This window comes from Aquila chrysaetos, chromosome Z (assembly GCF_900496995.4).
Source record: "Aquila chrysaetos chrysaetos chromosome Z, bAquChr1.4, whole genome shotgun sequence".
NCBI lineage: Eukaryota > Metazoa > Chordata > Aves > Accipitriformes > Accipitridae > Aquila > Aquila chrysaetos.
Genome location: NC_044030.1, coordinates 76,399,737 through 76,422,213, shown reverse-complemented (window position 1 = coordinate 76,422,213; position 22,477 = coordinate 76,399,737). Strand labels below are relative to the sequence as shown.

The window sequence follows — 22,477 nt, the reverse complement described above, 5'->3', positions numbered from 1 at the left end:
GCCCAAGATGTACATTGAGCAACAGCACCCTTCAATGATTCCCACCATCCACCCCATCCAAATTCACATGAGAGCTGCCCAGCACAGTCCTAGAGGTCGGAAAGGCTGTCAGGCACCACTTGGGGACATGGCGTCACAGCAGCCCTGCTCATGGCTTCCCCTCAACAAGGTGCAGTTAGCTCCCTGCAGGACGATGTGACCCCACAAGGGCAATGAAGGGACCAGGCAGGAGCTGCAGCCCCCTCCGAACCACAAGGCTTTATTGATTGTCCAGACACAGCAGGCAGTCATGAAGGCATCCCAGTCAGGGCAAGCTCCAGCAGAGCCCTGGATTTGGCTCAGTATCAGCAGACAGAGCAGGGAGAGGGGTTGGGAGCACAGGACATGGCAGGAGCATGGACCATCCCTCAGCCTGAGCCCGTGTGAGTCAGGGACTGTGAAATCTGGCATACAATTCCTGCTTCCAGGAAAGCAAAAATGAAAGCAAAGCCTAAAAAAAGAACTACAGAAAGTTGCATTCAAAGGCCTTAAAACAGCAGTAAGTGAAAGCTGGGAGGTGAAGGGAGTGAGGAAAGAAAGAACTCACAACCCTCCTTGGCGTCCTGTTTTCCTCTTGCTCTGCTGAACTGGATGAGACCGCCAGTGCTGGTCACAGTCACAGGTGAGCCAGGGGGCCTGGCAGCCATCAGCACTGAGCTGGGGTCATCCTCCCAATCTTCTCTGCTCCCTCACTGCTCTGAATGTCTCCTGTGGTCCTGGGAAGGGGCTGGAGTGACTGATCTCCAGCCTGGCCACCTTTACCTGTGGAGACCAAGGCCACCCAGGGTAGAGGCTGCTGCATGCCCTCGGCTGCGTGGGGAGCTCACATCACCAGAGCTGCCTGCACTCACGAGTGTCTGAGACAGGCTGGAGCACAGGGCAGTGCCTGCCACAGCCTGACTCCTTCATCCCAGCTGTGCCCAACCACAGGTCCCCGGAGGTGCCCACCGGGTGCCCAGGCGAGAGCAGCAGTCCCTCAGTCTGACTCCCCTGAGACCCCTCCCAGCAGATCTCTCCCCTTGGGGGGTATGACACGCCATGGGTCCCTCAAAGGGCTGAGCCATAAGCCACCCTTTGGGATGCTTGGTTTTGCTCTTGCGTGCCTCTGCTGCAGGCTGGGAGCGGTGCCTGGAGCCATGCTCTGCTGCTGCGTGGAGCTTAGCAGACAGAGCCATCCTCACTGTCCCCAGTATCAGAGGGCTGGGGCAAATGGGGAGACATGTCAGTGAAGACTATGAGCAGATATTTCTCCTGAGGGTCAGGCTCTCCTGGGAGATCTCTGCTCTCCTCCCAGTTGCCACCCAGCCCTACAGGCCTTTCTGTGATGGGGGTCCAGAGAATTGTATTTTCCTACCTTTTTAATTATCCTCCTTAGCTTTGCTGGGCAAAGACTTCCTTTTCCTGGAAAAGCAAAGGAGACCCCTGAGCAAAAGACTGGCATTGCCCATGGCCCTGCTGAACAAGTCCCCTTCCTACTCACCTGCAAAGCACGAACCACAGGATCCCTGCAGATACGAGTAAGAGTGCCAACAGCACAACCACCCAAATCACAGTCCCATGCCATGGGCCCGGAGGCTGCCCTGCAACTAACAAACAGCCAGGAGTGGGTGCCACAGCCTGGGCCATGTTCTGGCAATGACCCCAAAGATGGCAAAGGGTATGTGTAAGTGTGTAGATGTGTGTCTTGGCTTAGGTTTCTTCTGAGATAGAGGATGACCCCATGTATGGGAAACGAAAGGTTTCCTCTGCCCCCCACGAAACCCCACGGCTCCCGTGCTCAGCCAGCTCCTCTCCGTGGGAAGCGGCCAGGCTGGGAAAGGGGAACATGGGGGAAGAGAGGCTCGGGCACCGGGAGCGAGGAGCCCACTTACCAAGAGAGAAGCTGTAGCAGACGCAGGTGAACTTGTCTGCCTGTTGGAAGAGACGGGAGGGAGAGCTCAGGCCGCTCCTGCCCCGCTGCCTGCCCTGGGGGCAAAGGCCTCCCACCCACGGCCACCGAAGGCTCCGGCCGCGGCTGAGGACCCCGGGGACGCCGTCCTGCCAAGGCGCCCGGGCTCTCGGCGCGGGGGCCAGGAGCGGAGCCCGTGCGGCACCGCTCCTCGCCGCCGGCGGCCGGCCCGGACCCCGCCGAGGGGCTCGGCGTCCCCGGGGAGCGGGAGCCCCCCGCGACGGGTACCTGCTGCGAGCGGCGGACGAGGCGCAGAAGGGCCGTGTAGTCCCGGCCCGGACGGAGGGCAGCGTTGCGGTACCCCTGCCCGTGGGCCCCGTCGCCCAGCACAAAGTCCACGGGGCCGGTGAGGTTGAGCGCGGCGGCCACGTAGGGGCCGGGCTGCCGGCTGGCGTTGAAGGGCTGCGGGTCCCCCGAGCAGGCGCCTTCCACCGCCGTGCCGTTGTGCGTCGCGACCACGATGAGCTGGTGCTCCCTGCGAGGCAGGGCGGTGAGAGGGCCGGGGGAGACAGCGCGACGGCGGCGGCTGCGGGCAAGTGCTGCCGGCGGGGAAACCCGCCCCGCGGCCGCTCGCGGGCTGCGCTCACCTGGCCGCCGCGGGGGGACGGGCGACGGGGCGGAGGGGAAGCACAGCGGTCCCTCGGGACGGGGAGATGTCACGCACGCCGCGGCAGCTGATGTCGAGAGGGCGCGGGGTGTCTGGAGGGGGAGGCCGGGGCAGAAGCGTCAGCGGGCAGCGCCGCGGGGGCTGCGTGGGGAGCGGGGGCAGCCCCGGGCAGCGCCGGCTGCGGAGCACGGCTGCTCCGTGCCCGGGCTCCCCGGCGCCGGCCGGGAGCCCGCGGGGCTGGGGACGGAGAGCTGCCTCAGCCGGGGCGCACGCCGCGGCCGCCCCTCCGCGGAGGGGCCGGGACGCGGCGAGCCTCACCCGAGCCGTCGGTCTGAAACTCCCAGAGCGACGCAGCCCCGGCTCCGGCTGCCGTGAGTCCCCGCATGGCCACCGCGTAGCTGCTGCCGGGGCTGCGCTCGGGCAGCGGGTGCTCCGTGGCGGAGCTGCTCAGCCGCAGTCGCTCCATCTCCAGAAAGCTGCCGTCCTGCGCGCTCCTGGCCGTCACGTTCAGCTGGGGACAGGGCGCAGAGCTGGAGGGCGGCAGCTCCCACCGGCCCTCTGGGAACCTGCCCGCAGCACACCGAGACGGAGCGAAGCAGCCCTGCGAGCCTCCCCTCCCTCCCCTGCGCCCGCTCCAGCTCTGGACGGCTCCCGGAGGGGAGCCTTGGCCCCCGCGCGTGGACCTCGAAGCAGACGAGAGGAGGAGAGGAGGGCTCCGGAGCCAGCGCTCAGGGTGTCGGAGCAGCTGCCCCTGTGAGCAAAGGACCAAGGCTCTGTGAAGAGCTGCGGGCACGAGGGAGCCTGTCTCTTCCAAGAGGCGTATATACGCGTGGTGAGCCCGAGGCCAGGTCGCTGCTGTGGTATTGCAACACCGCAGGCACCCCGGTGACACCCCCCGCAAGAGGAGCCCTGAACTGCTCTTTCCTCCCGTGCAAGCTCGGGCTCTGAAGGCTTTGTCTGCTTGAAAAGGGGAAGCCAGAGTTACGGGGGCTCCCCATGCGCGTCGTCTGAATTTGCCACGAGATCCCGGGCCACCCTCACTGCTCTCGGGGTCTTTATGGAAATGGCACCTTGGGAATATGCAAATAAGGAGCTACCTGAAGGCAGGAAAAAAAGGATTCTTTTCGCAAACAGAGGTGTCCGGGAGCAGGTAACCGGCTGGGACAGACCCGCAAGCAATGCCGCCAGGGCCCCTGTTTGCCCCTTTCTCCAGCAAAGAGGTCGGAGGGGCGCGACGAACCGGCACGTCTGGGTCCCTGTCACCCCACGGAGAGGTCTGTGCCCAGAGAGGGCATAGGGCACGCTGGTAAGGGTCTCACCCCGCCTCAGTGCTAGAGAGCAGGGCTGCACTGTGGGAAGAGCCCCAAACCCGCAGACGGACGAGGCCCTTTGAGCCACACGCTAAGGAGAACTCAAAGGACCGGTGCAACTCTCCCAAAAGAAGAGGGGTTTTCAGAGGATGACTCAGACTACAGACTTCTCTGCGGCAGGAACCAGAAACAAGCACGCAAGAGGCAGAGGAAATCCTGGGAGGCCACCCCAGCAGACATGTCAACAAGTGCTGCACACCAAGCCCCCGTCTGCCAAACCCCAGGCTGAGCGGACGCGGGGAGGAAGCCCGGAGGCCGGGGAGCACCCACCACCTCTCCGGGCAACTCCGCAGCACCAGGAACGTTGAGGGTGAGAGAGAAAACGTTCGTGCTCATCACAGCCAGACACTCAGCTGGACTGGCTGGGAACTGGGGGTCATCACGGCTTTCCCTTCCCCGCTCTCCCCCAGGCTGCCTGCACAGAGCTCCAGGCAGAGGGGTGCCTGGCGAGGCGAGGGAGACCACGGGCAGCCTGCGGTCCCCTGGTACCTGGTATCCGATGATCTCCCCCTTGCAGGAGGGCAGCGCCTTCCACCTGAGGGACCCTGTGCTGGGATCCAGCCACAGCTTCTCCGGTTTGTCCGGCACTGGAAGCACAGGAGGACGGGGTCACGCACGGGCACGGTGAGGAGGGGCTGAGCCCAGAGCAGGGTGCAGGCAGCTGCTGGACCAGGGGACAGTCCGCCAAGGGACCCCCCGAGCAGGGTTTGTCCCCCACAAAGGCTGCATGTGCTTCAGCAGCAGGAGCAGCAATGGTGTGGTGAGGAGGGGGAGAGCGAGGAGGGGACGTGCTCTGCGCCAGGGCCCTGCACAGCCCCTTCCCCAGAGCCCCACAGGATCCGATCAGCCCTGATCCCAGGACCATCACTGCACGGAGTGGATGCTCCGGCTGAGCTGCCGGGTGAAGGGGACGTTTATCGACCTCCCCGGCCTGTGACACAGCCCAGGACTGTCCCTTCTCTCCTATACTCATGTGCACATACCTGTTTCCTCTGTCCTGGCAACCCATGTGAAAAGGATCGTGCTGGGGGGCAGGTACATAGTGATACTGTAGTCAGTGAAGGGCTGCAGAGGGGGGCAGGTAAATGTTCCCTCCTGGCCATGGAGCATCTCCTCTCCTTTCACCTCCTCAGCCTCACAGGGAAGGGAGGAGTTCTTTTCCAGCCGGCACCTGGCCCGAACCTGCTGGCAGGCATCAGGGAGCCTGCAGGTCCAGTTCAGTTTGATGCTGGTGCTGGAAACCTCCAAGGTCCCAGGGACAACCTGGAGGACGTCTGTGAAGGAAACATTGCAAGAGGGTCACCCCCTCCCCTTCCCCTGCCAGCCGTGCAAGGGCGCTGCAGTCCGACAGCCCTGCTCCCCACCAGCTGGGTGGGAGGCAAAGCGAGAGGCTGAAACTGGTCACTCCAGCTCTTTGGTAGGGGAGCAGGAGGAGTCTGGACAGGAACGAATGTGGGTGAATGTGTGGACTACTATTGCTCAAGGCAGTTTTCCCCACTGAGTCAAAACTGAGGTGTCTGTGGGTCTTAGCATCTCTACAGTCCAACAGATGCAGCTCTTAGAGAGACCTAGCCCTTTCGTGCTCTGCATAGACCCCAGGAGAAAGGCTTATTTTGCCTGACAGTATAGTGAGAGATGGAGCTCTAGGACACTACATGGAGTAGCTCTCCTACACCACATCCCCAGGAAAGGGATCAGGAGGAAAAGGGCCCTGTGCTGCTTCCCCCAAGCCTCCCTGGAAAGGCAAGGAGCAGGAGCTTGAGGGACTGGGGCACCCACAACGGGCTCATACTGTGCACAAAGCTTGCACAGTGACTGATGTACCAGCGTTTGATGCTGGTGCCTTGTGGCATCATCTAAGAAGCCAGGGCTATTTCATGTCTTAGGAACCTGCCACAAGAAGTCAGCAAAGCAGCTAAGGGCACCAGGGGGGATACCCTGAAAGCTTGGGCCATGCACGGAACTGTCCCTTGGGGTGGGTCACAAAAGAAGCATCCCTTTCCCCTCCCACAGACCTCCCCACACTACCCATGCTCACAGCTGCCTGTGGGGAACCAGCCCCAAGGCCTCTTGCTGTGGCCCAGGTCTCGTGGCCCTCAGTGAGCTGGGGAGCAGCAGAAGACTATTGTTTTCAAAACTTCAGGGACTTCTCTCCGGGTTCCCAAATCAGCCCGCTATTGCCCTGTTCTCCCTTAGAGCACTCCTCCGTGCCCCAAGCTGTGAGAAGATGGTGCCAAGCCTGTGCCCACCGTGACACAGAGCCTGGAGGGCACCAGCCTACAGGGAGCAAGCTGTGGTACTCACAGCTGCCTGGTCTGAGAGGACACAGGCAGCAGAGCCCACTCATCCCCCTGCACCAACCGTGATGCCATGCAGACCACAAATTCCACCACACATAGCTCTCCCATGCTTCTCTCCTTCGTGCACATACTCTTGCCAGAAGCCCTCAGAGATACCCTTATGACCTGCATGTCCAGCAAGAACCTCCCACCCACAGGTGAACCGCAGGCGAGACCCAGGGCAGGCTCAGGGGCTGCCTCGGCACGGCCTTCAGCAGCACCTACCATTTCCCCAGGCAGGCAAAGAGCCTGAAACCTGTGCATGCACAGCCTGCCTTCCCCTGCTTAGGAAGGGCAGAGCAGGGCAGCCAGGAGAGCTCCTGATGCCTCCCTTACCAATGCACTCCACGCTGGACCGAATGCGAATCCATTTACTGCTGCTGTCCTTTCCAAGCCAAACTTCTTGGAATACAGGTTTCCCATAACTGATGTACTGGACTTGATTTGAACATTTGACATGGGTGAAGGGCGCCTGGAAACCATCAATGCAACTCAACATCACTTCTTCATTCTTCTTGTAATTCTCCTGGTCTGGTGCCAGCCGGAGTCTTGAGTCCCATCGGGGTCTTTGGCACATTTCTGGCAGAGGTTAAAGTGGGTGTTAGTTGGGGTGGGAGGTGATGAGGTGGGGCATGTGTGGGCAGTGGGAGAGAAATCCCCAGCAATCCATCCAGCCCGTGAAGGGAGAGGGAAAATGACATGTCCATCTGCCAGGATATGACGCGCAGGCAAGGCTTCTTGGGAGGGAGCTCTCCTTGTGTACCAGAAGTGTGAATGATCACTCATCCAGGAACCTTCCCCATTCATCCTTGTGTCCAGGGACACTATATTCCCTCTTCCACAGTCCACAGCCCACAGCAGGGAGCTTCCCAGGACAATCACCCCTGCACTAGGAGACTCCCTCCAGCCACTCATTCAGACATGTCACCCACCCCAGCTCAGGCTGCCCTTGATGGGCCATGGCACCACCAGCCCTGCTGGGATGCACATCTCTCCAGCCATGGCTCATCCTTCCCACAGGGATCAGAGATGTCCCTGTTACACTTCAGGGGTCCCTGTGCTGGCTCAGTCAGTCCCTCGACTACTCTCCTACTGCCCCATGTCACCGTGCAGTGGAACATGGGGATGAGCAATGCCTTCTCCATTCACATCCTCTGCTTTACCACAGCCCCTGCCCTTTTTCCCTGCCACAAGCCCTGCTCCCTCCTCCACATCCCCTCCTCACCACATTCACCATCCTCCAGGCTGAGCAGGTACAGCCTGTCCCAGAAGTTTGCTGAGTGCTGTGGGGGGAGGCTTTGTGGCAATGATTCTTACAGGCAAAGATGCTGGCACCTGGGAAGGAGCACTTCCCTGTTCCAGCCTCTGCAAGGGGCTCTGGGAGTCCTCGGAGTGCTTAAAATACAATCTTCCTTCTCCCAAAGGGGCAGAGAAGGGATCTCACAAGGTTCAGACCATCTTCTGAACAGCCATGAAAAAGTACAGACATGCTGGGGAACAAGCCACTTATGGTCAGGCTTTGCTCTCAAACAACCCCGATTGCACAAAGCAAAAGATGCCCAGCTGAGCACGGCAACCAGCATCTGTGTCCCGCTGACACACTGCTACGACCTACCCCATGCCCAGGCACACAGACGCTCCCCATGCCCAGGCCCATCCAGCTGGCAAAGCGGCAGCAAGTTCCCTTTTGCTCTGCTCTCAGCAGGCACAGTGTCCCTCGGGCACACATGGGGATAGGGTGTGTACAGAAAGTGGTAGCCCTGCTCCCTGAAGACCCTTCCCCCTGACGCACTATGCATGAATTCATGCCTGATTCATGCCTGCAGCCTCCAGGGAACGACTGGCAACTGGCTCGGTGCAGGGCATGGACCCATCCCCAACTGCCCAGCCCAATCCCATCCGTCTCACAGCACCCCCAGTACACCCAAACCCCACTGTGGCTCCTTCCCCCCGGGGTCTCCCGGAGACAGCAGATGCCCCAGCTGACACAGTCCTCAGGGGTCCACCTGGGCTCCAGCCCAGGGCTGCCGGCAGTAAAGATGCACATCAAACTTGCAGGAGGAAGAGCAGCAAAATCTCTCCAGGGAAGAGGAGGAACTGCTTCTTACCTGTTTTCCAGGGGACTCCTTGGACCTTGGGATCAGGTTCTTCCTGGCCCTGTGCTGGCAGCAGATATAAAAGGACCAGGAGAAACCTCAGAGCCAGCAACTGCAGGGCCATGCTAGCATGAAGTCCCCAGGCAGGACTGAAACCTCAGCCCCACTCGCTGCCTCTGAGCCCAGGCATCTGTGACTGACTGCAAGACTTGCAACAACAGGAAGGAAACAGACACGTGTGGAAATCTTATGAGGTACAGGAGGCTTCCTGGGAGGGACCCTCCCATCAGTGTCAGTGCTGCTGCCTTTTGCTGCCTTTTTTCCCCAGGGGCATCCAGGCTCTGGTATTCAACAGAGGAACACCTGTCAAGATCCCGGAGTTTCCCCACAAAACCCTCCTAGTTACCAGAGTGCATTCACAAAGTGCTGCTCCTATTTCTGAGGCAATATCTGTGTGCTTCCCAATGCCACTGCATGGGTTTTAGAGTTGTGATGAGTCACTGCACTTCCCCTCAGTGATCACAGGAGATGGAGGACTTCTGAGAAAGCACATAGGGAAGCAGGGACAGGAATGGGGAAGTGAGCTGCAAGGAGTACCTCAAGTCCTGAAACAGTCCTTGGCCCTTCTGAAAGACACACTCAACACACACCTGCTCATCCTTCCCTGCTCCTTCATCCCCAGCTGCCTCCTCTCCTCTTCCTCCCCCACCGCCTGGCAACACTCTCCTCTGTCCCCAAGGGTGCAGACCACCCTGCCCTCCAGTGCCAGCTGAGTGCCTGAGGAAACCCTCACTCAGAGCTACTAAACCATCCCCCTTGCTCCACAGCAGCTCCCGCTTTTCTTTTCCTCCAGAACCTCCCATAGCCCCACATGGGATGTCTCAGATCCCAGAGGACTGGGTGATCAGACACGGGGGCTGCAGAGGAGCAAAGACCAGGCTCGTCCATCAGCTTTGCCCGCGGCACATGCACAGGACACACTCCTGCCCAGAACGAACGCGGGGAGCACCACCACTCACTGGTTCCCAACGCACGCCCCGTCCAAACGCACGTCAGAGCTGCACAGCGCAGCCCTGAAGGCCTGGGGAGGCTGTCAGCCACAGCTCCAGGCCACAGCAACCCTGTCCATGGCCTCCCCTCAACCATGTGCAGTGAGCTCAGCATCCCACAGGGAACATGGCCCCACAAGGGCAATGAGGGGACCAGGCAGGAGCTGGGGCGGGGGGGGCTAGCACCCCCCTCCAAACCATCAGGTTGTCAGACAGAGCAGGCAGTCATGAGGCTGACAGCCCAGGGACTGACTGGATATGGGGATACGGAGTGGGGAGCGGGGCAACACAGGAGGGGGCAGGAGCACAAACCAACCCTCCATTTCCCCATATCCCAACCCTGCGCTTTCCACTTTCTCAACCAGCAGCAGCCACACGGGGTCAAGCTCCCTCTTCCCCTCTCTGCTCAACACCCATCAAGAGCAGCTCCATCAGGCACACAGGTCAGACCAACAAAGCTCCATGAGAAGGAGATGCTTTGGTCTCGGGGGCCAGCTGCAGTGCCGCGGTGGTGGTCAGACAGCTCATATGAAGGACTGCCAAAACATGTCTTTACTGGCACATGCAGGTCATCCCAGGCTAAAAAAAAAAGGCTGGAGAAGAGAGCGGTCGATTGCCCCATCTTCCAGCAGTATCCTCCTCACCAAGGAGAGCCTTCGGGCTGCCCCTCAATCTCCAGGCTGCACTGGGCACCAGCATCCCCCAGCACAGGAGAGACAGTGGCTGCTGGAGGCTGCGCTGGGGCGGCAGCAGCAGCTGAGATGGAGCAGATCCCAAAGGCTGCAGGATGGGGATTTCCCAAGAAAGCCAGGGATGGCTGCACCTCACAAAATGGGAAATGAGCACCAACACCCACGGAGGGGGTCACAGACCAACACAGAGGTCCAGCTAGGCCTAGTTGAGACCATGCTACTTGTAGGATGGGGAGGAGGGAAAGTAGCAACCCAAAGCCTTGCTCTGGGAGCACACAGCTTCTCAGGCGCGCTTCCTCAGGGTTGTTGGGGGCTGGAAAAGCCTAGTCCGAGCTCCTCCAAAGGGACACGGCTTTCACACACAAAACAGGGAGGAACCACGACAAGGTGGGAGCTGTCACGGGGCAGGCAGCCCCTGCACACCAGAACAATTTATTGGTTCTTTGGACACAGCAGCACAACTGCGAGGGCAGTGCAGTTGGGCCAAACTCAAGCAGAGGCTGGGGTCTAGATGCATATGGGGATATGGCGTGGGGAAAGAGAAGTTGGGACCCAGCTAGCTGCTTCAGTCTCAGAGGACACTTGCAGGCACTAGAATGAGGGTGAGATGTCTTTGCCAGAGCACTGGAGGACCACCAGAACACATCCTTGCTGGCACAAGGCTTGGGCTGCTCCTGCTCTGTGACAGAAGATGCTGGAGCTTGATGAGGGAGGAAGTTTGAGGGGGAGCAATAACCCAGCACAAGCTATATGAGGTCCTGCTTCCAGCCTGGGAACACCAGGCCTCGAGAAGGGACTATGGGAAGTGCCATCAGCACCGAGTGTTGGACATCCGACCCATCTTCTTTCCCTCACTGCTCTGACTGTCTCCTGAGGACTCCAGAACAGGCAAGGGCTGGGGCAACAGCTCTCCAGCCTGGCCACCTTTACCTGCGGAGACAAAGGACACCCAGGGCAGAGGCTGCTGCGTGCCCTCGGCAGTGCGGGGAGCTCACGTCACCAGAGCTGCCGCTCTCCACCCGCTCTCTGCCATGTCAGGGAACACAGGCAGGGCACTCCGTGTCCTACCTGCATCTTCCTCTGCCAGAAGAGTCCCCTTGATCACGCAGTAATTATCCAAGTTCTCATAGGGCTGGAGCTCTGGGGGGACAACACAACAGAAACAGCCTGAGGGACGCGGGAGCCGTGGGCGAAGGCGCAGGGCAGGCGCAGGCGGGCAGCAGCACTGGGGGCTGCAGGGCACCCTGGGACACACGCCAGCAGGGCAGCCGGACTGGGCAGAGGCACTGCCTCCCCCGGGCAGGGCGAGCACGAGGGGCAGCTCCCAAACCTCACTGGCACCACGGGGGGACCCCCGCCAGGAGCTGCTGGAAGAGGCAGCCGGAGGAGGCTCTCGGCTGGGCATAGCAGATGTGGGACGCGCCGCTCTGGCAGGTCAGACAGAGACAGCTGGGCTGCCTGCAGCCACCCCAGGATGGCAACAGGCTCTCCTGCAATAGACCTGTTTCCCTCCCAGCTCCAAACCCAGCCCTACAGCCACCTTTGTGATGCAGACCCCACCTGTGTAATGATCCTCTTCGGCTTTCCTGGGCAAAGCCTTCCTTTTCCTGGGAAAGCAAAAGGCAGTCCTGAGTCGGGGGAGAGGCTGATGTGGCCCAGGGCCCTGCGGAACCCAGCGGCAGAGGCATGGAGGGCTCTGCCCACCCTCCCTCTGGGCCCCTCGTGAGCTGGCAGGCATTGCCCACCAACAGCCCAGGGGACAGCAGCAGCGGCAGCAATAGCAACAAGGAAGAGGGTCTCTTAGCACACACGGTCACTGCCCCAGCCCCGAGGAAGATGCTTATGAGCCCCAGCCACAGCCCCTACAGCTGAGCTACGGTAGGACCAGCCAGCTGCATCCTCCATGCCCAGAGAAGGGTGGGAGCAGCTGGGGGACCCCCCTCTCCATCCCCATCCACCCCACCGCACAGCATGGCCTTAGGCAGAGCAGCGACTCCGAGTCTTTTGCCTACTCACCTGGACAGCAGAAAGCACAGGATCCCTGCAGCCACGGGGACCAGCACCAACACCACCACCACTACTATGACCACCGACCCAGGCCACAGACCCAAAGGCTGCCCTGCAACTAACACACAGTCAGGAGCGGGTGCCACAGCCTGGACCACACGCCAGCATGGCCCCCACCTTGGCATTCACTGGGTGTGTGCATGCGTGCAGACACGCGTGTCCAGGCTCTGCTGTCCTGGCTGCTGCAGGGACAGGCAGTGAGGCACAGCCTTCCCCTGCCTTCACGTCTGCAAGGCAGGGCAGGGCAGAGGGAGGTTCTGGAGCACGGGGACTTGCCCCATCTTCCATAAGCAACCGGAGGGTCTGAAAGCCCGCTCAACAGCAAGAGGACACACAGACCCAGGCTCAGCAGCCCTAGTGCTGTCTGACCTTGAGCCCCAAGTGCATCCTTATGCAGGGATGGGTATCATCTTCTTTAGTGGAAGAGTAGCGGGGCCAGCTCTGCTCTCGCACGCACAAACAGGGGCTGAGCGATGCAGCTGCTCTGAGGACCAGGCAACGCACCCCCTCGAAGCAGGACTCACCCAGCCCCACAGCCCACTGCCGACTCGGGCTCTCAGGGTGACCACACTCCCTGCCTCTCTCTTGATGGGGACAGGGTGCATGCACACACAGCTCTGGAAGCTGCTCCAGGCGCAGTGCTCACTCCCAGGGAGGCCACCTTAGCCAGACCTAGGGCAGAACAACCTTTACCTGAGACATAGGTTCGAAATTCCAGGCGTGATGCAGCCCCAGCACCAGCTGCCGTCAGGCCCTGCACTGTCACTGTGTATTTGCTTCCAGGTATCTGATGAGGCGGCGTGTACTGAGTGGCAGACTGGTTCACCAACACCTGATTGAATTCAAGGAAGCTGCCATCGTGTGCTCTCCTGGCCGTGATGTTCAGCTAGAGGAAGGACAGGGAGCTGGTGGGGAGCAGCACCGAACTCCCGCACATGGTCAGGGAGGGGCACGGCGGAGAGGGGCTGCTGCTGCTGCTGGCTGCAGACGGGAGGAGACCTCACCCCACCAGAAACTCCAGCGCTATAGAGCTGGTGGGCCTTGGCCGAGGAGGGCTCACACCTCTCCCCCAGGCTGCCTGCACAGAGCTCCAGGCAGAGGGGTGCCTGGCGAGGCGAGGGAGACCACGGGCAGCCTGCGGTCCCCTGGTACCTGGTATCCGATGATCTCCCCCTTGCAGGAGGGCAGCGCCTTCCACCTGAGGGACCCTGTGCTGGGATCCAGCCACAGCTTCTCCGGTTTGTCCGGCACTGGAAGCACAGGAGGACGGGGTCACGCACGGGCACGGTGAGGAGGGGCTGAGCCCAGAGCAGGGTGCAGGCAGCTGCTGGACCAGGGGACAGTCCGCCAAGGGACCCCCCGAGCAGGGTTTGTCCCCCACAAAGGCTGCATGTGCTTCAGCAGCAGGAGCAGCAATGGTGTGGTGAGGAGGGGGAGAGCGAGGAGGGGACGTGCTCTGCGCCAGGGCCCTGCACAGCCCCTTCCCCAGAGCCCCACAGGATCCGATCAGCCCTGATCCCAGGACCATCACTGCACGGAGTGGATGCTCCGGCTGAGCTGCCGGGCAAAAGGCACCTTTACATTTCATGTAAACATACCCGTTTCCTTTGTTCTGAGGAGCCGTGTGAAAAGGATCGTGCTGGGCAGCAGTGAGATGGTGACACTGTAGACAGTGAAGGGCTGCAGAGGGGGGCAGGTAAATGTTCCCTCCTGGCCATGGAGCATCTCCTCTCCTTTCACCTCCTCAGCCTCACAGGGAAGGGTGGAATGCTCTTCCAGCCGGCACCTGGCCCGAACCTGCTGGCAGGCATCAGGGAGCCTGCAGGTCCAGTTCAGTTTGATGCTGGTGCTGGAAACCTCCAAGGTCCCAGGGACAACCTGGAGGACGTCTGTGAAGGAAACATTGCAAGAGGGTCACCCCCTCCCCTTCCCCTGCCAGCCGTGCAAGGGCGCTGCAGTCCGACAGCCCTGCTCCCCACCAGCTGGGTGGGAGGCAAAGTGAGAGGCTGAAACTGGTCACTGCAGCTCTCTGGTAGGGGAGCAGGAGGAGTTTGGGGTCATGGTGCACTCAGAAGCTGGATGTGACCTTTTGGGATAATTCCCCCAGCGAGACAACTGCACCCGTTCATTCAAACATCAGGACATGGCAGGCTGGAATAGAGGGAAGCGCAGGACAGTGTCCCCCCAGCTGGGCTACGTCACAGCTCACAAGGAGCAACAAAGTGGTCCTTCTGCTCTCACACCCTCTGAGGTGTGTGGCTGCAGTCATCCTTTGGTGCCATGGGCGAGCACAATGGGACACATTTCATCCTGGCCTTACAGGAGCTGCTTCCATGGTCATCAAACCTCACAGCACGGGCCCCAAGGGAAAACCATGACCTTCCCATGCTGACTCTCACCCAGACACATTCCAGCATCCTGACTCTGCAAAGGACCATCCTGCGCCTGATGCCTCCCTTACCGATGCACTGCACGCTGGACTGAATGCGGATCCAATCACCCATGATGTCCCTTCCCAACCATAGGTCACTGTATACAGGATTCCCATAACTGGTGGGCTGAACTTTGCCTAAACATTTGATTTCGGTCAAGGATGGCTGGAAACCCTCGGGACAGCTCAGCCTCACTTCCTCGTTTTTCTTGTAATTCTCCTGATCTGGTGCCAGCTGGAGTCTTTGGTCCCATGACGGCCTTTGGCAAGTTTCTGGCAGAGGTGAAAGTGGGTGTTTAGCTGGGGTGGGAGGTGACAGTCTCGGACAGGGGTGGGTGGTGGGATATCAGCAATCATTCAGTTTGGGGTAGAGCAGGCAGCCAGGAGAGCTCCTGATGCCTTTCTTACCGATGCACTCCACACTGGACTGAATGCGGATCCAAACGCCTGTGATGTCCCTTCCCAACCATAGGTCACTGTACACAGGATTCCCATAACTGATGGGCTGAACTTTGCCTGAACATTTGATTTCGGTGAAGGATGGCTGGAAACCCTTGGGACAGCTCAGCCTCACTTCCTCGTTTTTCTTGTAATTCTCCTGGTCTGGTGCCAGCTGGAGTCTTTGGTCCCACCAGGGTCTTTGGCACATTTCTGGCAGAGGTGAAAGTGGGTGTTAGTTGGAGTGGGAGGTGATGAGGTGGGTCAGGGGTGCGTGGTGGGAGAGAAATCCCCCGTAATCCATCCAGCCAAACGCATCCAGAGGGATGGTGACATGTCCATCTGCCAGGACGTTACCTGTAGGCAAGGTGTGTTTGGAGCGGGCTCTCCTTGTGTACCCAAAGCGTGAATGATCACTCATCCGTGAACCTCCCCCATCCACCCCTGTGTCCGTGGACACCCAGAGCCATCTCCCACAGCCTCAAGCAGGGAGGTTCCGACATTGTCCCTCCCTGCCCACCTCCCCTGAGCACCGGGCTGCCCGTGCACGGCCAGCCCCACACTCAGCACAGGTCTGTCCCTGCCCAGGGCAGCCCCGCATCCCCATCACCTGAGGGAGGGCACTGCTCTTCCCCCTGGTGCATCCCCCACAGCCTCCAGCCCCGATGCCAGGGGCTGACCCAGCCCCGGGCACTCAGAGCTCCCTTCCATCGCATCCACTCCAACTCCTGGGGCTGCAGGAGATGTCCCCAGGGTCCCTCACCTACACGGGCAGAGGGGGACAAGCAGAGCTGTGCGCTCCAGGGTGGCATCTGCAGGCGCAGCAAGGAGCAGAGCACCTCCGTGGGCACCTCGGTGCCGGCCCCGGATCCGGCCCCAGGCCCTGGCACCCATCTGCAGGACCCCACGCTTGGCGTGCTCAGGAAAGACTGCAGGAGCTGCTGGCTTGCCTGGCTGGCACTACCTTGTTTCTTGTCCCCTGGCTGGGCTGTCCTCTTCAACAGTTTGCAGGGGCAACACAGCACCAAGGAGGCACTGTGGCGTGCCTGCAGCTCAGCTGGACAACGTCACGACTGGCCATGGAGGGTGAAGGTAGAGAGGGGGCACGGGAGAGCTGCTGCTGCCTCACTTACCAATGCACTCTACAGCCTTCGCAATGGGCATCCAGGCACCTGTGCTGTTCCTGCCCCACCAGGCATCTCCATAGACTGGTTTCCCAGAACTCACTTGCAGGAATTCCCTTGCACATTTGACCTTGGGGAAGGATGGCTTGAGATCTCCAGGGCAGGTCAGTGTCAGTTCTTCATTCAGTTGGTAATTTTTTTTATTTGATGGAAACCAAAGTCTTTCATCCCACTGGGGTTTTGGGCACTTTCCTGTCAGGCAGAAAGTGTGAGAGTCCTTCTCGGGGACAAGGGATGCTCAGGCAGGAGGGGGACCAAAGCTTTGCCGTGACTGACTCTGGTGTCAGCGTTCAACACCACGAGGAAACCCAAGGGCCCCCAGGTGCAGGAAAGGAGCTTGTGCCTGGGCAAAGTGGTGATATAGGACACTGGGAGAGAGGTGAATTGAGGGGCAGGATCCAGCCTCCTCCCACCTGCAGCTCAGGAATAGACTGGGAGGAGACGCAGGGACAGTGAGAAAACCTGCCCCACACTGAAGGCTTCTGTCCCTCCCCACCTTGGAGACGGCTCCCACCTGGGGCCCATCTCTGAGCTGTGGCCAGGGTGTCTCACAGATACAGCAGGATGTCCAGGGTCCCTCCTTGGGGAGAAGCGCATGTAGCAGGGGAGACCTACTGCTCTCCCACTTACCTGTGGTGCAGGTCAGGCTCTCTGCCACCACATGCCATGTTCCCTGAATGTCCTTCACCTCCCAAGCATCCTTCCAACCTGGAGACGTCCCATTTGCACATCTGATCACAGCAAGGGGAGGAGAGTCCTCCATAAAGCAGCTCAGTGTCACCTCTTCATTGAACCTGTAAAACCTCTGCTCTGGGGTAAAGTGGAGCCTCAAGTCCCACTGGGGCTGCTGGCATCTCTCTGCACAGAGGAGAAGGAGCGGGTGTAAGCAGGATGGGAAGGCGCCTGCTGTGGGGTCTAGTGCCCTGAGTTTGACGCTGTCCAGCTCCTTTGGTTGCCACTTTCGACTGCAAATCCCTCTCTTGCAGCCTAGAGCAGAGTTAAGGGTGGCAGCAGGCCAGCCCAAGAGCTGTCCCTTCCATCCCTACAGAGGTGTAGGCTTTCCCACTCGGGCTCCATTTGGGTAAGGCTGACCAGGGACTGGGCTCCTCCCTAGCCTTCACACAGAGGTCCTTCCACTCCCACCACCTCGGCCGTATGCCCAGGCACCGTTTGAAGGCACAGGGCTTACAGCAGCATGGTGCCGAGAGAAAAAGTGCCCCGGCACTGCCAGGACAGGGGGAAAGCCGAGGCATCCAGGTCTCCTGATCCGGGACTGTCACCCAGGTAGGGCTGAAGCACGACCATGTCACGGAGGGTCTGCCACCAGCTCAGGACCCCAGGGTCAGGGTGATGCGGGGCTGTGCTTACCCTTGCCGGTGGCAGTCCCGTTCCACGAGATCTGGGTCCCACTGGAGATGCATCTGATCTGGGGGACCGATGGCGCATACTCCCCAGCAGAGCTCAGCTGCACCAAATTGTTCAAGGCATGGCTGCTCTGGTTTGGGGTAAACTGCAGCTTGGGGTCCCAGTCAGAGGGAGCTTTACATCTCCCTGTGTGCAACGGACAGGAGCGAGAGCCCTGAGGATCACTGGGCTCCGGCAGCATCCTCGGGGGTGAGGAGGCCCCGTCCAGAGGGGTGCTGGTCCCCCTCACTTCAGGGGGCTGGCAGAGGTGAGCACCTCCCAGGATGAGGCCCCGGACCCCAGGTGCATTAACCCTCCTTGCACCCTCAGGTGCAGTGCAGGAGGGTTACCTGCAGGACCTGCTGCCCACTCACATGCTGCGGAGGGATCCCAGCCAGCAGGATCCAGCAGCCCAGCGGGTGCTGCTCTCTCCTGCGCTCTCTTCCCCAGAGACAGGGGCTGTGGGAGTGCACCAGACCCAGTGAGTTTCTGCTGCCATTGCTCACCCTCCTGACTTGTCCCCACAAGGCAGCTGCCAGCACCAACAGCCTACCCTCACACCTTCACATCTACATTCACAGCAGTGACTACAAAGCTCTCACCCCACTCCATGCACCCAGCCTTTTCTGTGCACTTAACGCAAAACAAGCCGGCCTTGTCCTGCCCTGGTAGATGTGTCACCCAGGCTTGCTCACCCAGTGCAAACTGAGTCCATTAGGAGGCATCAGGGTGGGAGGTGGCCACCCCTAAATTAGGATGAAACACCTCTCTTCAGCTACACGCATCTCTACAACTTCCCACTACATGCCAGCCAGCATTCATGGGGCTGCACTCCCTTCCACTGGAACAGGGGCATCACCACACTTCCCTTATCTGGTAGCAGGTTCTCACGTCATCATCTCAACCCTGCACCCTGTCCCTCCACCACAAAGGACAGTGGCTACCAGCCCCATCCTTTGAGACCATGTGTGTTGTCCAGATAGGAAACTTCTTCCCCCGCAGCTGGATCCCTCACAGTGCCCTCAGATCACACACTTCACTGTGACAGCCAAAAGCCTTGACAGACCTGAAACCCTTCACTCAATCTGAGCCCTGTTAGGCATCACTGGCATGTACCTTCCCCCCTCCCGTCATTAAACCGCCCTGAAGTAGCGCACATGCCCTCACACTCCTGCCCCAAGGTGACATGCAGGATCCTTCCCACCCCAGCAGAGTCCAAGGTACCTGCCCAGCACCAAACATTTGAACAAGGATACCAGCTAGCAGGGAGGACGTCCCTCTGCTGCGGGAAAATGAACCACGCTTCAAAGAGCAGATTTCCACCTGTGGGAAGGAACATTTCTTTCCTATTGGTACTTGTCAGAAATCAGATCCCAAAGGCTGGCTGTCCCTAAGATGCTCTACAATCCGAAAGGCTAGGGAGAAACACCCTTACACAGAAGGAGGACAGAGGATGCAGTAAGAGCACAGCCTGGCTCAGTCAGGAGGCTGACGATGACCTGCAATGCAAGAGGACACAGTGACAAGCAGGTTGCACTCTTAAGGGAGTAGAAGTCGACAAGAAGAGCCAGTGAGGAAACAGCTGGCAAGGCCAAGGCACAAGAGGGGACATAGCAAGGGGGGGCAATGGGAGCACAAGGCTGTCTCATGCAGACCTCAGTGTGGAGAGGAAGGTGAGCAAAACTGGGCCAAAAGCACTGTCAGCGAGTTACGCAAGCCTTTGTTGTCTAGGTCTGGTCTAGAAAATGCATGTGGGTCATTCAGATGTTCATGGCTATTCCTGAACAGCAATGACACAGGACACAAAGAGAAGGTGAAAAAAGCACACATCTATGGCAGGCATGATTCCTTGATAACACTTGAAGAGCACTGACTGCAGCAAAAGCCCTTGCAGGCCCTTGGCTTGGCACCAGAGCTTTCCTCTCAGTACAGGTGGAGGCAAGCTCTGCCCCTGCCTATAGCTCTGGTGGGCTACCCATAATCCAGACTCCAACGGCCTCCTTCAATGCTACAGACGCCAGTGGCACAACAGAGGATAACGGTCAGAAGCTCAATTTGGTGCCCACACGTCTTCTCCAGACAGAGATCCAAGAAATCTCCCCTCGTCACTCAGAGCCAATGCCTTTACTGAGCCCATCACACCCTCCTCCAGCTGGTACTCCTCAGGCCAAGGAGGGAGAGCCATGACTATGGACAGGGCTTCCCAGGGATGGGCTGTGAGGAGCAGGAGGAAGAGGCAGGAGCTGCTGCTGAGTCAAGGGGAACAGGCTCCATCCTGCCCTGGATAGCTGAGGGGTGCCCATTGCTGGAAGGGCAGCATCCCTCCAGCCACCAGGGATGGGTGACATGACTCATGACCCATCCAATGACTTGGCAAGCCACTTCTGCTCCCATTTCCCTGCAAAGAGAATGACTCATGCCTCAGGACTGCAAGCCCCGGGTGCAAAGAGCAGCCGCTCCTGCTGTGCCACATGGGGACCTCAACAGCTACTGGCAACCCCAGGGCACAGCACATAGTCTCTGTAGGAAAGCCCACATTCTCCATAGGAAGAACCCAGCAAAGACCCAGGAGGTGCCCCTAGCCCTAGCCCTCCTGGCATGGAAAAGAACAGAACAATGCTGTTAAAGAACAATCCCACCAAACTACAGGTCCCCCAACCCTAGGGACTACGGGAGAGAGCAGGCATCCCAGCTAACACAGGGATTCACCTCACAGCTCCCCCCGTCTTTGCTGAACACCACCACCACCTTCCCCTGCGATATGAATGCTGCCTGGATTGCCCCAGGAAGGCCACCACTGCTCTCAATGCCCTGGCTTCGTCTGTCCACCATGCAACAAGAATCAGCCACCTCCTGCTCCCAGGGACACTACCCACTTGCCAGAGGGACACTGCAGCTCCCACGCTCATGGAGGCTTTCCCAGCACACCGACATTCGCCGCCCTCCATCTCCAAACAGAGCTTTGGCCCACCGCATCCCAATGGATGCCCGAGTGTCTCAGGACTGATGCAGACACTAGCCTCAGCCCTTCCCAACACAGCTGCTGTGGGCTGAACAAGGTAAAGCCATGTATCAAATATATAGGTAGAAGAGTAGCAAAGCCTTTTCTGTAAAAGAGAGGTGCAACCCACTCTTACCTGCTTCCTTGGCCCCCGCCTGGTTCTTGGGACCAGCGTCCTTCTGTCCCCACACAAGCAGCAGAGGGGCAAGCACCAGGAGAAAGGCCAGAGCCAGCCCTCGCATGGCCATGCTGGCATGAAGTCCCCAGGCAGAACTCAGTCTGAGCCACTTAGGAAAGGTATATGTGTAACCCAGCACCAGAGCTGTGCAGACACAGAAATGAAACAGCCATGTACGGAAATCACATGTAGTGCAAGAAGCTTCCTCTTTGGAAAGAGAGCGTCCCACTAGCCACAGGGCTGCTCCTTGCCCATCTGCCCGCAGGTAAGCGGATCCAGGCTCAATGGGGTCTCCTGGGTGCCTTGGTCCACCCTTTTTGCCAGCCATCGCAGGACCCCATAGCCCTGCTCCCACAAACACCCCCAAAACCTTCTCGGGTCTGCCTCACTCCTTTCTTCCTCCAGATCCAGGGGCGGATGTTGAGGAAAACAGCCCTGGTTCACATGCCCACTCAAGGGTACTCTCATCATGCATCACTTTTGCCTTAAAAACTCTTTACTTATGACCTTGAACTGACCCAGCTGCAACAATCTTGCTGTTGAACCCCACCAACAGACCTTCCAGATCTGACAAGCTCCTGAACCAGCCAGATATGGCTCATTTCCCTTCTCCTCCAAACCTTTCCTGCTACCCTGCTCTGAGCTCCACTTTCTCAGTGCCTTCTAGGATGTGAAGTGCCTCGACTTGGACAGTGCACACAGTACTGGGGGTAAGGGGGTCTTCCTGGAGCTGGATGGAGAAGACCTATTCCGGTCCCTGGCTAGGCCAGGCAGGGTCTTTGGGTATGGGAGGGAATTCTCCAGGCACTCCTCGTTTTGGGCCATAACTCCAAGGCTGGCTCATTCACACTGCCCCAGTCTCCTGTCCCTGAAGACGCCACTGCCAAGCTCTTCTCTGAGCTCTTCTCTTTCCAGCTCACATACTGTTGCATGGCCTCAAGCTCCCATGAGTCCCTGTGCTGTTGCAGCTCTCCTGGGCAGCTCCTCTTTCAACTATGTGGTTTATACGGCCTCCCTCTCTCTGTTGCCCTGGACAGAGTAGTGTGATTCCTCTATGGTCCAACACAATCAGTGTGCTGGGAACGGGTGCTGTCACCCAGGGTGCTCATCACCACCCGCTGGGACCAGCTGGCCCAGAGCTCCATGGCAGATCCTTTCCCAGGAACCACCATCCTCAGCACTGCAGGATAGTGCGCGGTGTATCTATCTGCCTTACCCCAGTAGAGCAGCAGCACTGAGTGGTTTCTGGAAGCTAGGTCTCTCCTAAGATCCATTCAGGAACATCAGTATATCAAGTCCAGCTGTCTCACATACAGCTGTTGTGAGATTAATGGGGTTTCTAGCAAGCTTGCAGCAGGAGGAGCAGCAGCACTAAGTCACGTCCTCCTGTTTCGTTGGCGGTTCCCTGGCCTTTGGGAACCAGGCTTTTTTTGTTCCTGTGCAGCCAGCAAAGGTGCAAGCACCCAGGAGAAAGGCCACAGCCAGCACTCACTTGGTGATGTCCTCATAAAATCCCAGCGTTGGATGTAGACACTCTCACTGCCTCTCTTTGCTATATGGAAGAAGCAAAAACAGTGAAAGAAAACAGCCAAGCTTCAAAAATGCACATGTGGTGCAAGAGGCTTCCTATTGCA

At 59.2% G+C, this 22,477-nt stretch overlaps 2 protein-coding genes across 7 annotated transcripts; both read right to left on the bottom strand.

The window, feature by feature from the left end:
• Positions 1-233: 233 nt before the first annotated feature.
• LOC115337127 lies at positions 234-8,637 on the bottom strand. Of its 6 annotated transcripts, none has more exons than XM_041121046.1 (11): positions 8,412-8,637; positions 6,640-6,882; positions 4,948-5,238; positions 4,454-4,551; positions 2,913-3,105; positions 2,575-2,686; positions 2,216-2,462; positions 1,911-1,950; positions 1,520-1,668; positions 1,394-1,461; positions 234-801 (listed from the first exon to the last, which is right to left on the bottom strand). In XM_041121046.1, exons 1-10 carry the CDS (start codon positions 8,521-8,523, stop codon positions 1,411-1,413), a joined length of 1,536 nt encoding a protein of 511 aa, XP_040976980.1. In that variant the 5' UTR covers positions 8,524-8,637; the 3' UTR covers positions 234-801; positions 1,394-1,410. The 6 variants fall into 6 exon arrangements, with proteins under 6 accessions (XP_040976980.1, XP_040976982.1, XP_040976983.1 ...); XM_041121048.1 differs by having other exon boundaries at positions 1,394-1,440; XM_041121049.1 differs by having other exon boundaries at positions 1,520-1,625.
• Positions 8,638-10,951: 2,314 nt separating this feature from the next.
• Positions 10,952-20,913, bottom strand: LOC115337234. The gene is made up of 9 exons (XM_041121089.1): positions 20,802-20,913; positions 15,047-15,289; positions 13,806-14,096; positions 13,360-13,457; positions 12,901-13,093; positions 12,157-12,259; positions 11,701-11,747; positions 11,209-11,280; positions 10,952-11,070 (listed from the first exon to the last, which is right to left on the bottom strand). The coding sequence occupies exons 1-9, from the start codon at positions 20,911-20,913 to the stop codon at positions 10,952-10,954; spliced, it is 1,278 nt and encodes a 425-aa protein (XP_040977023.1).
• Positions 20,914-22,477: the final 1,564 nt, after the last annotated feature.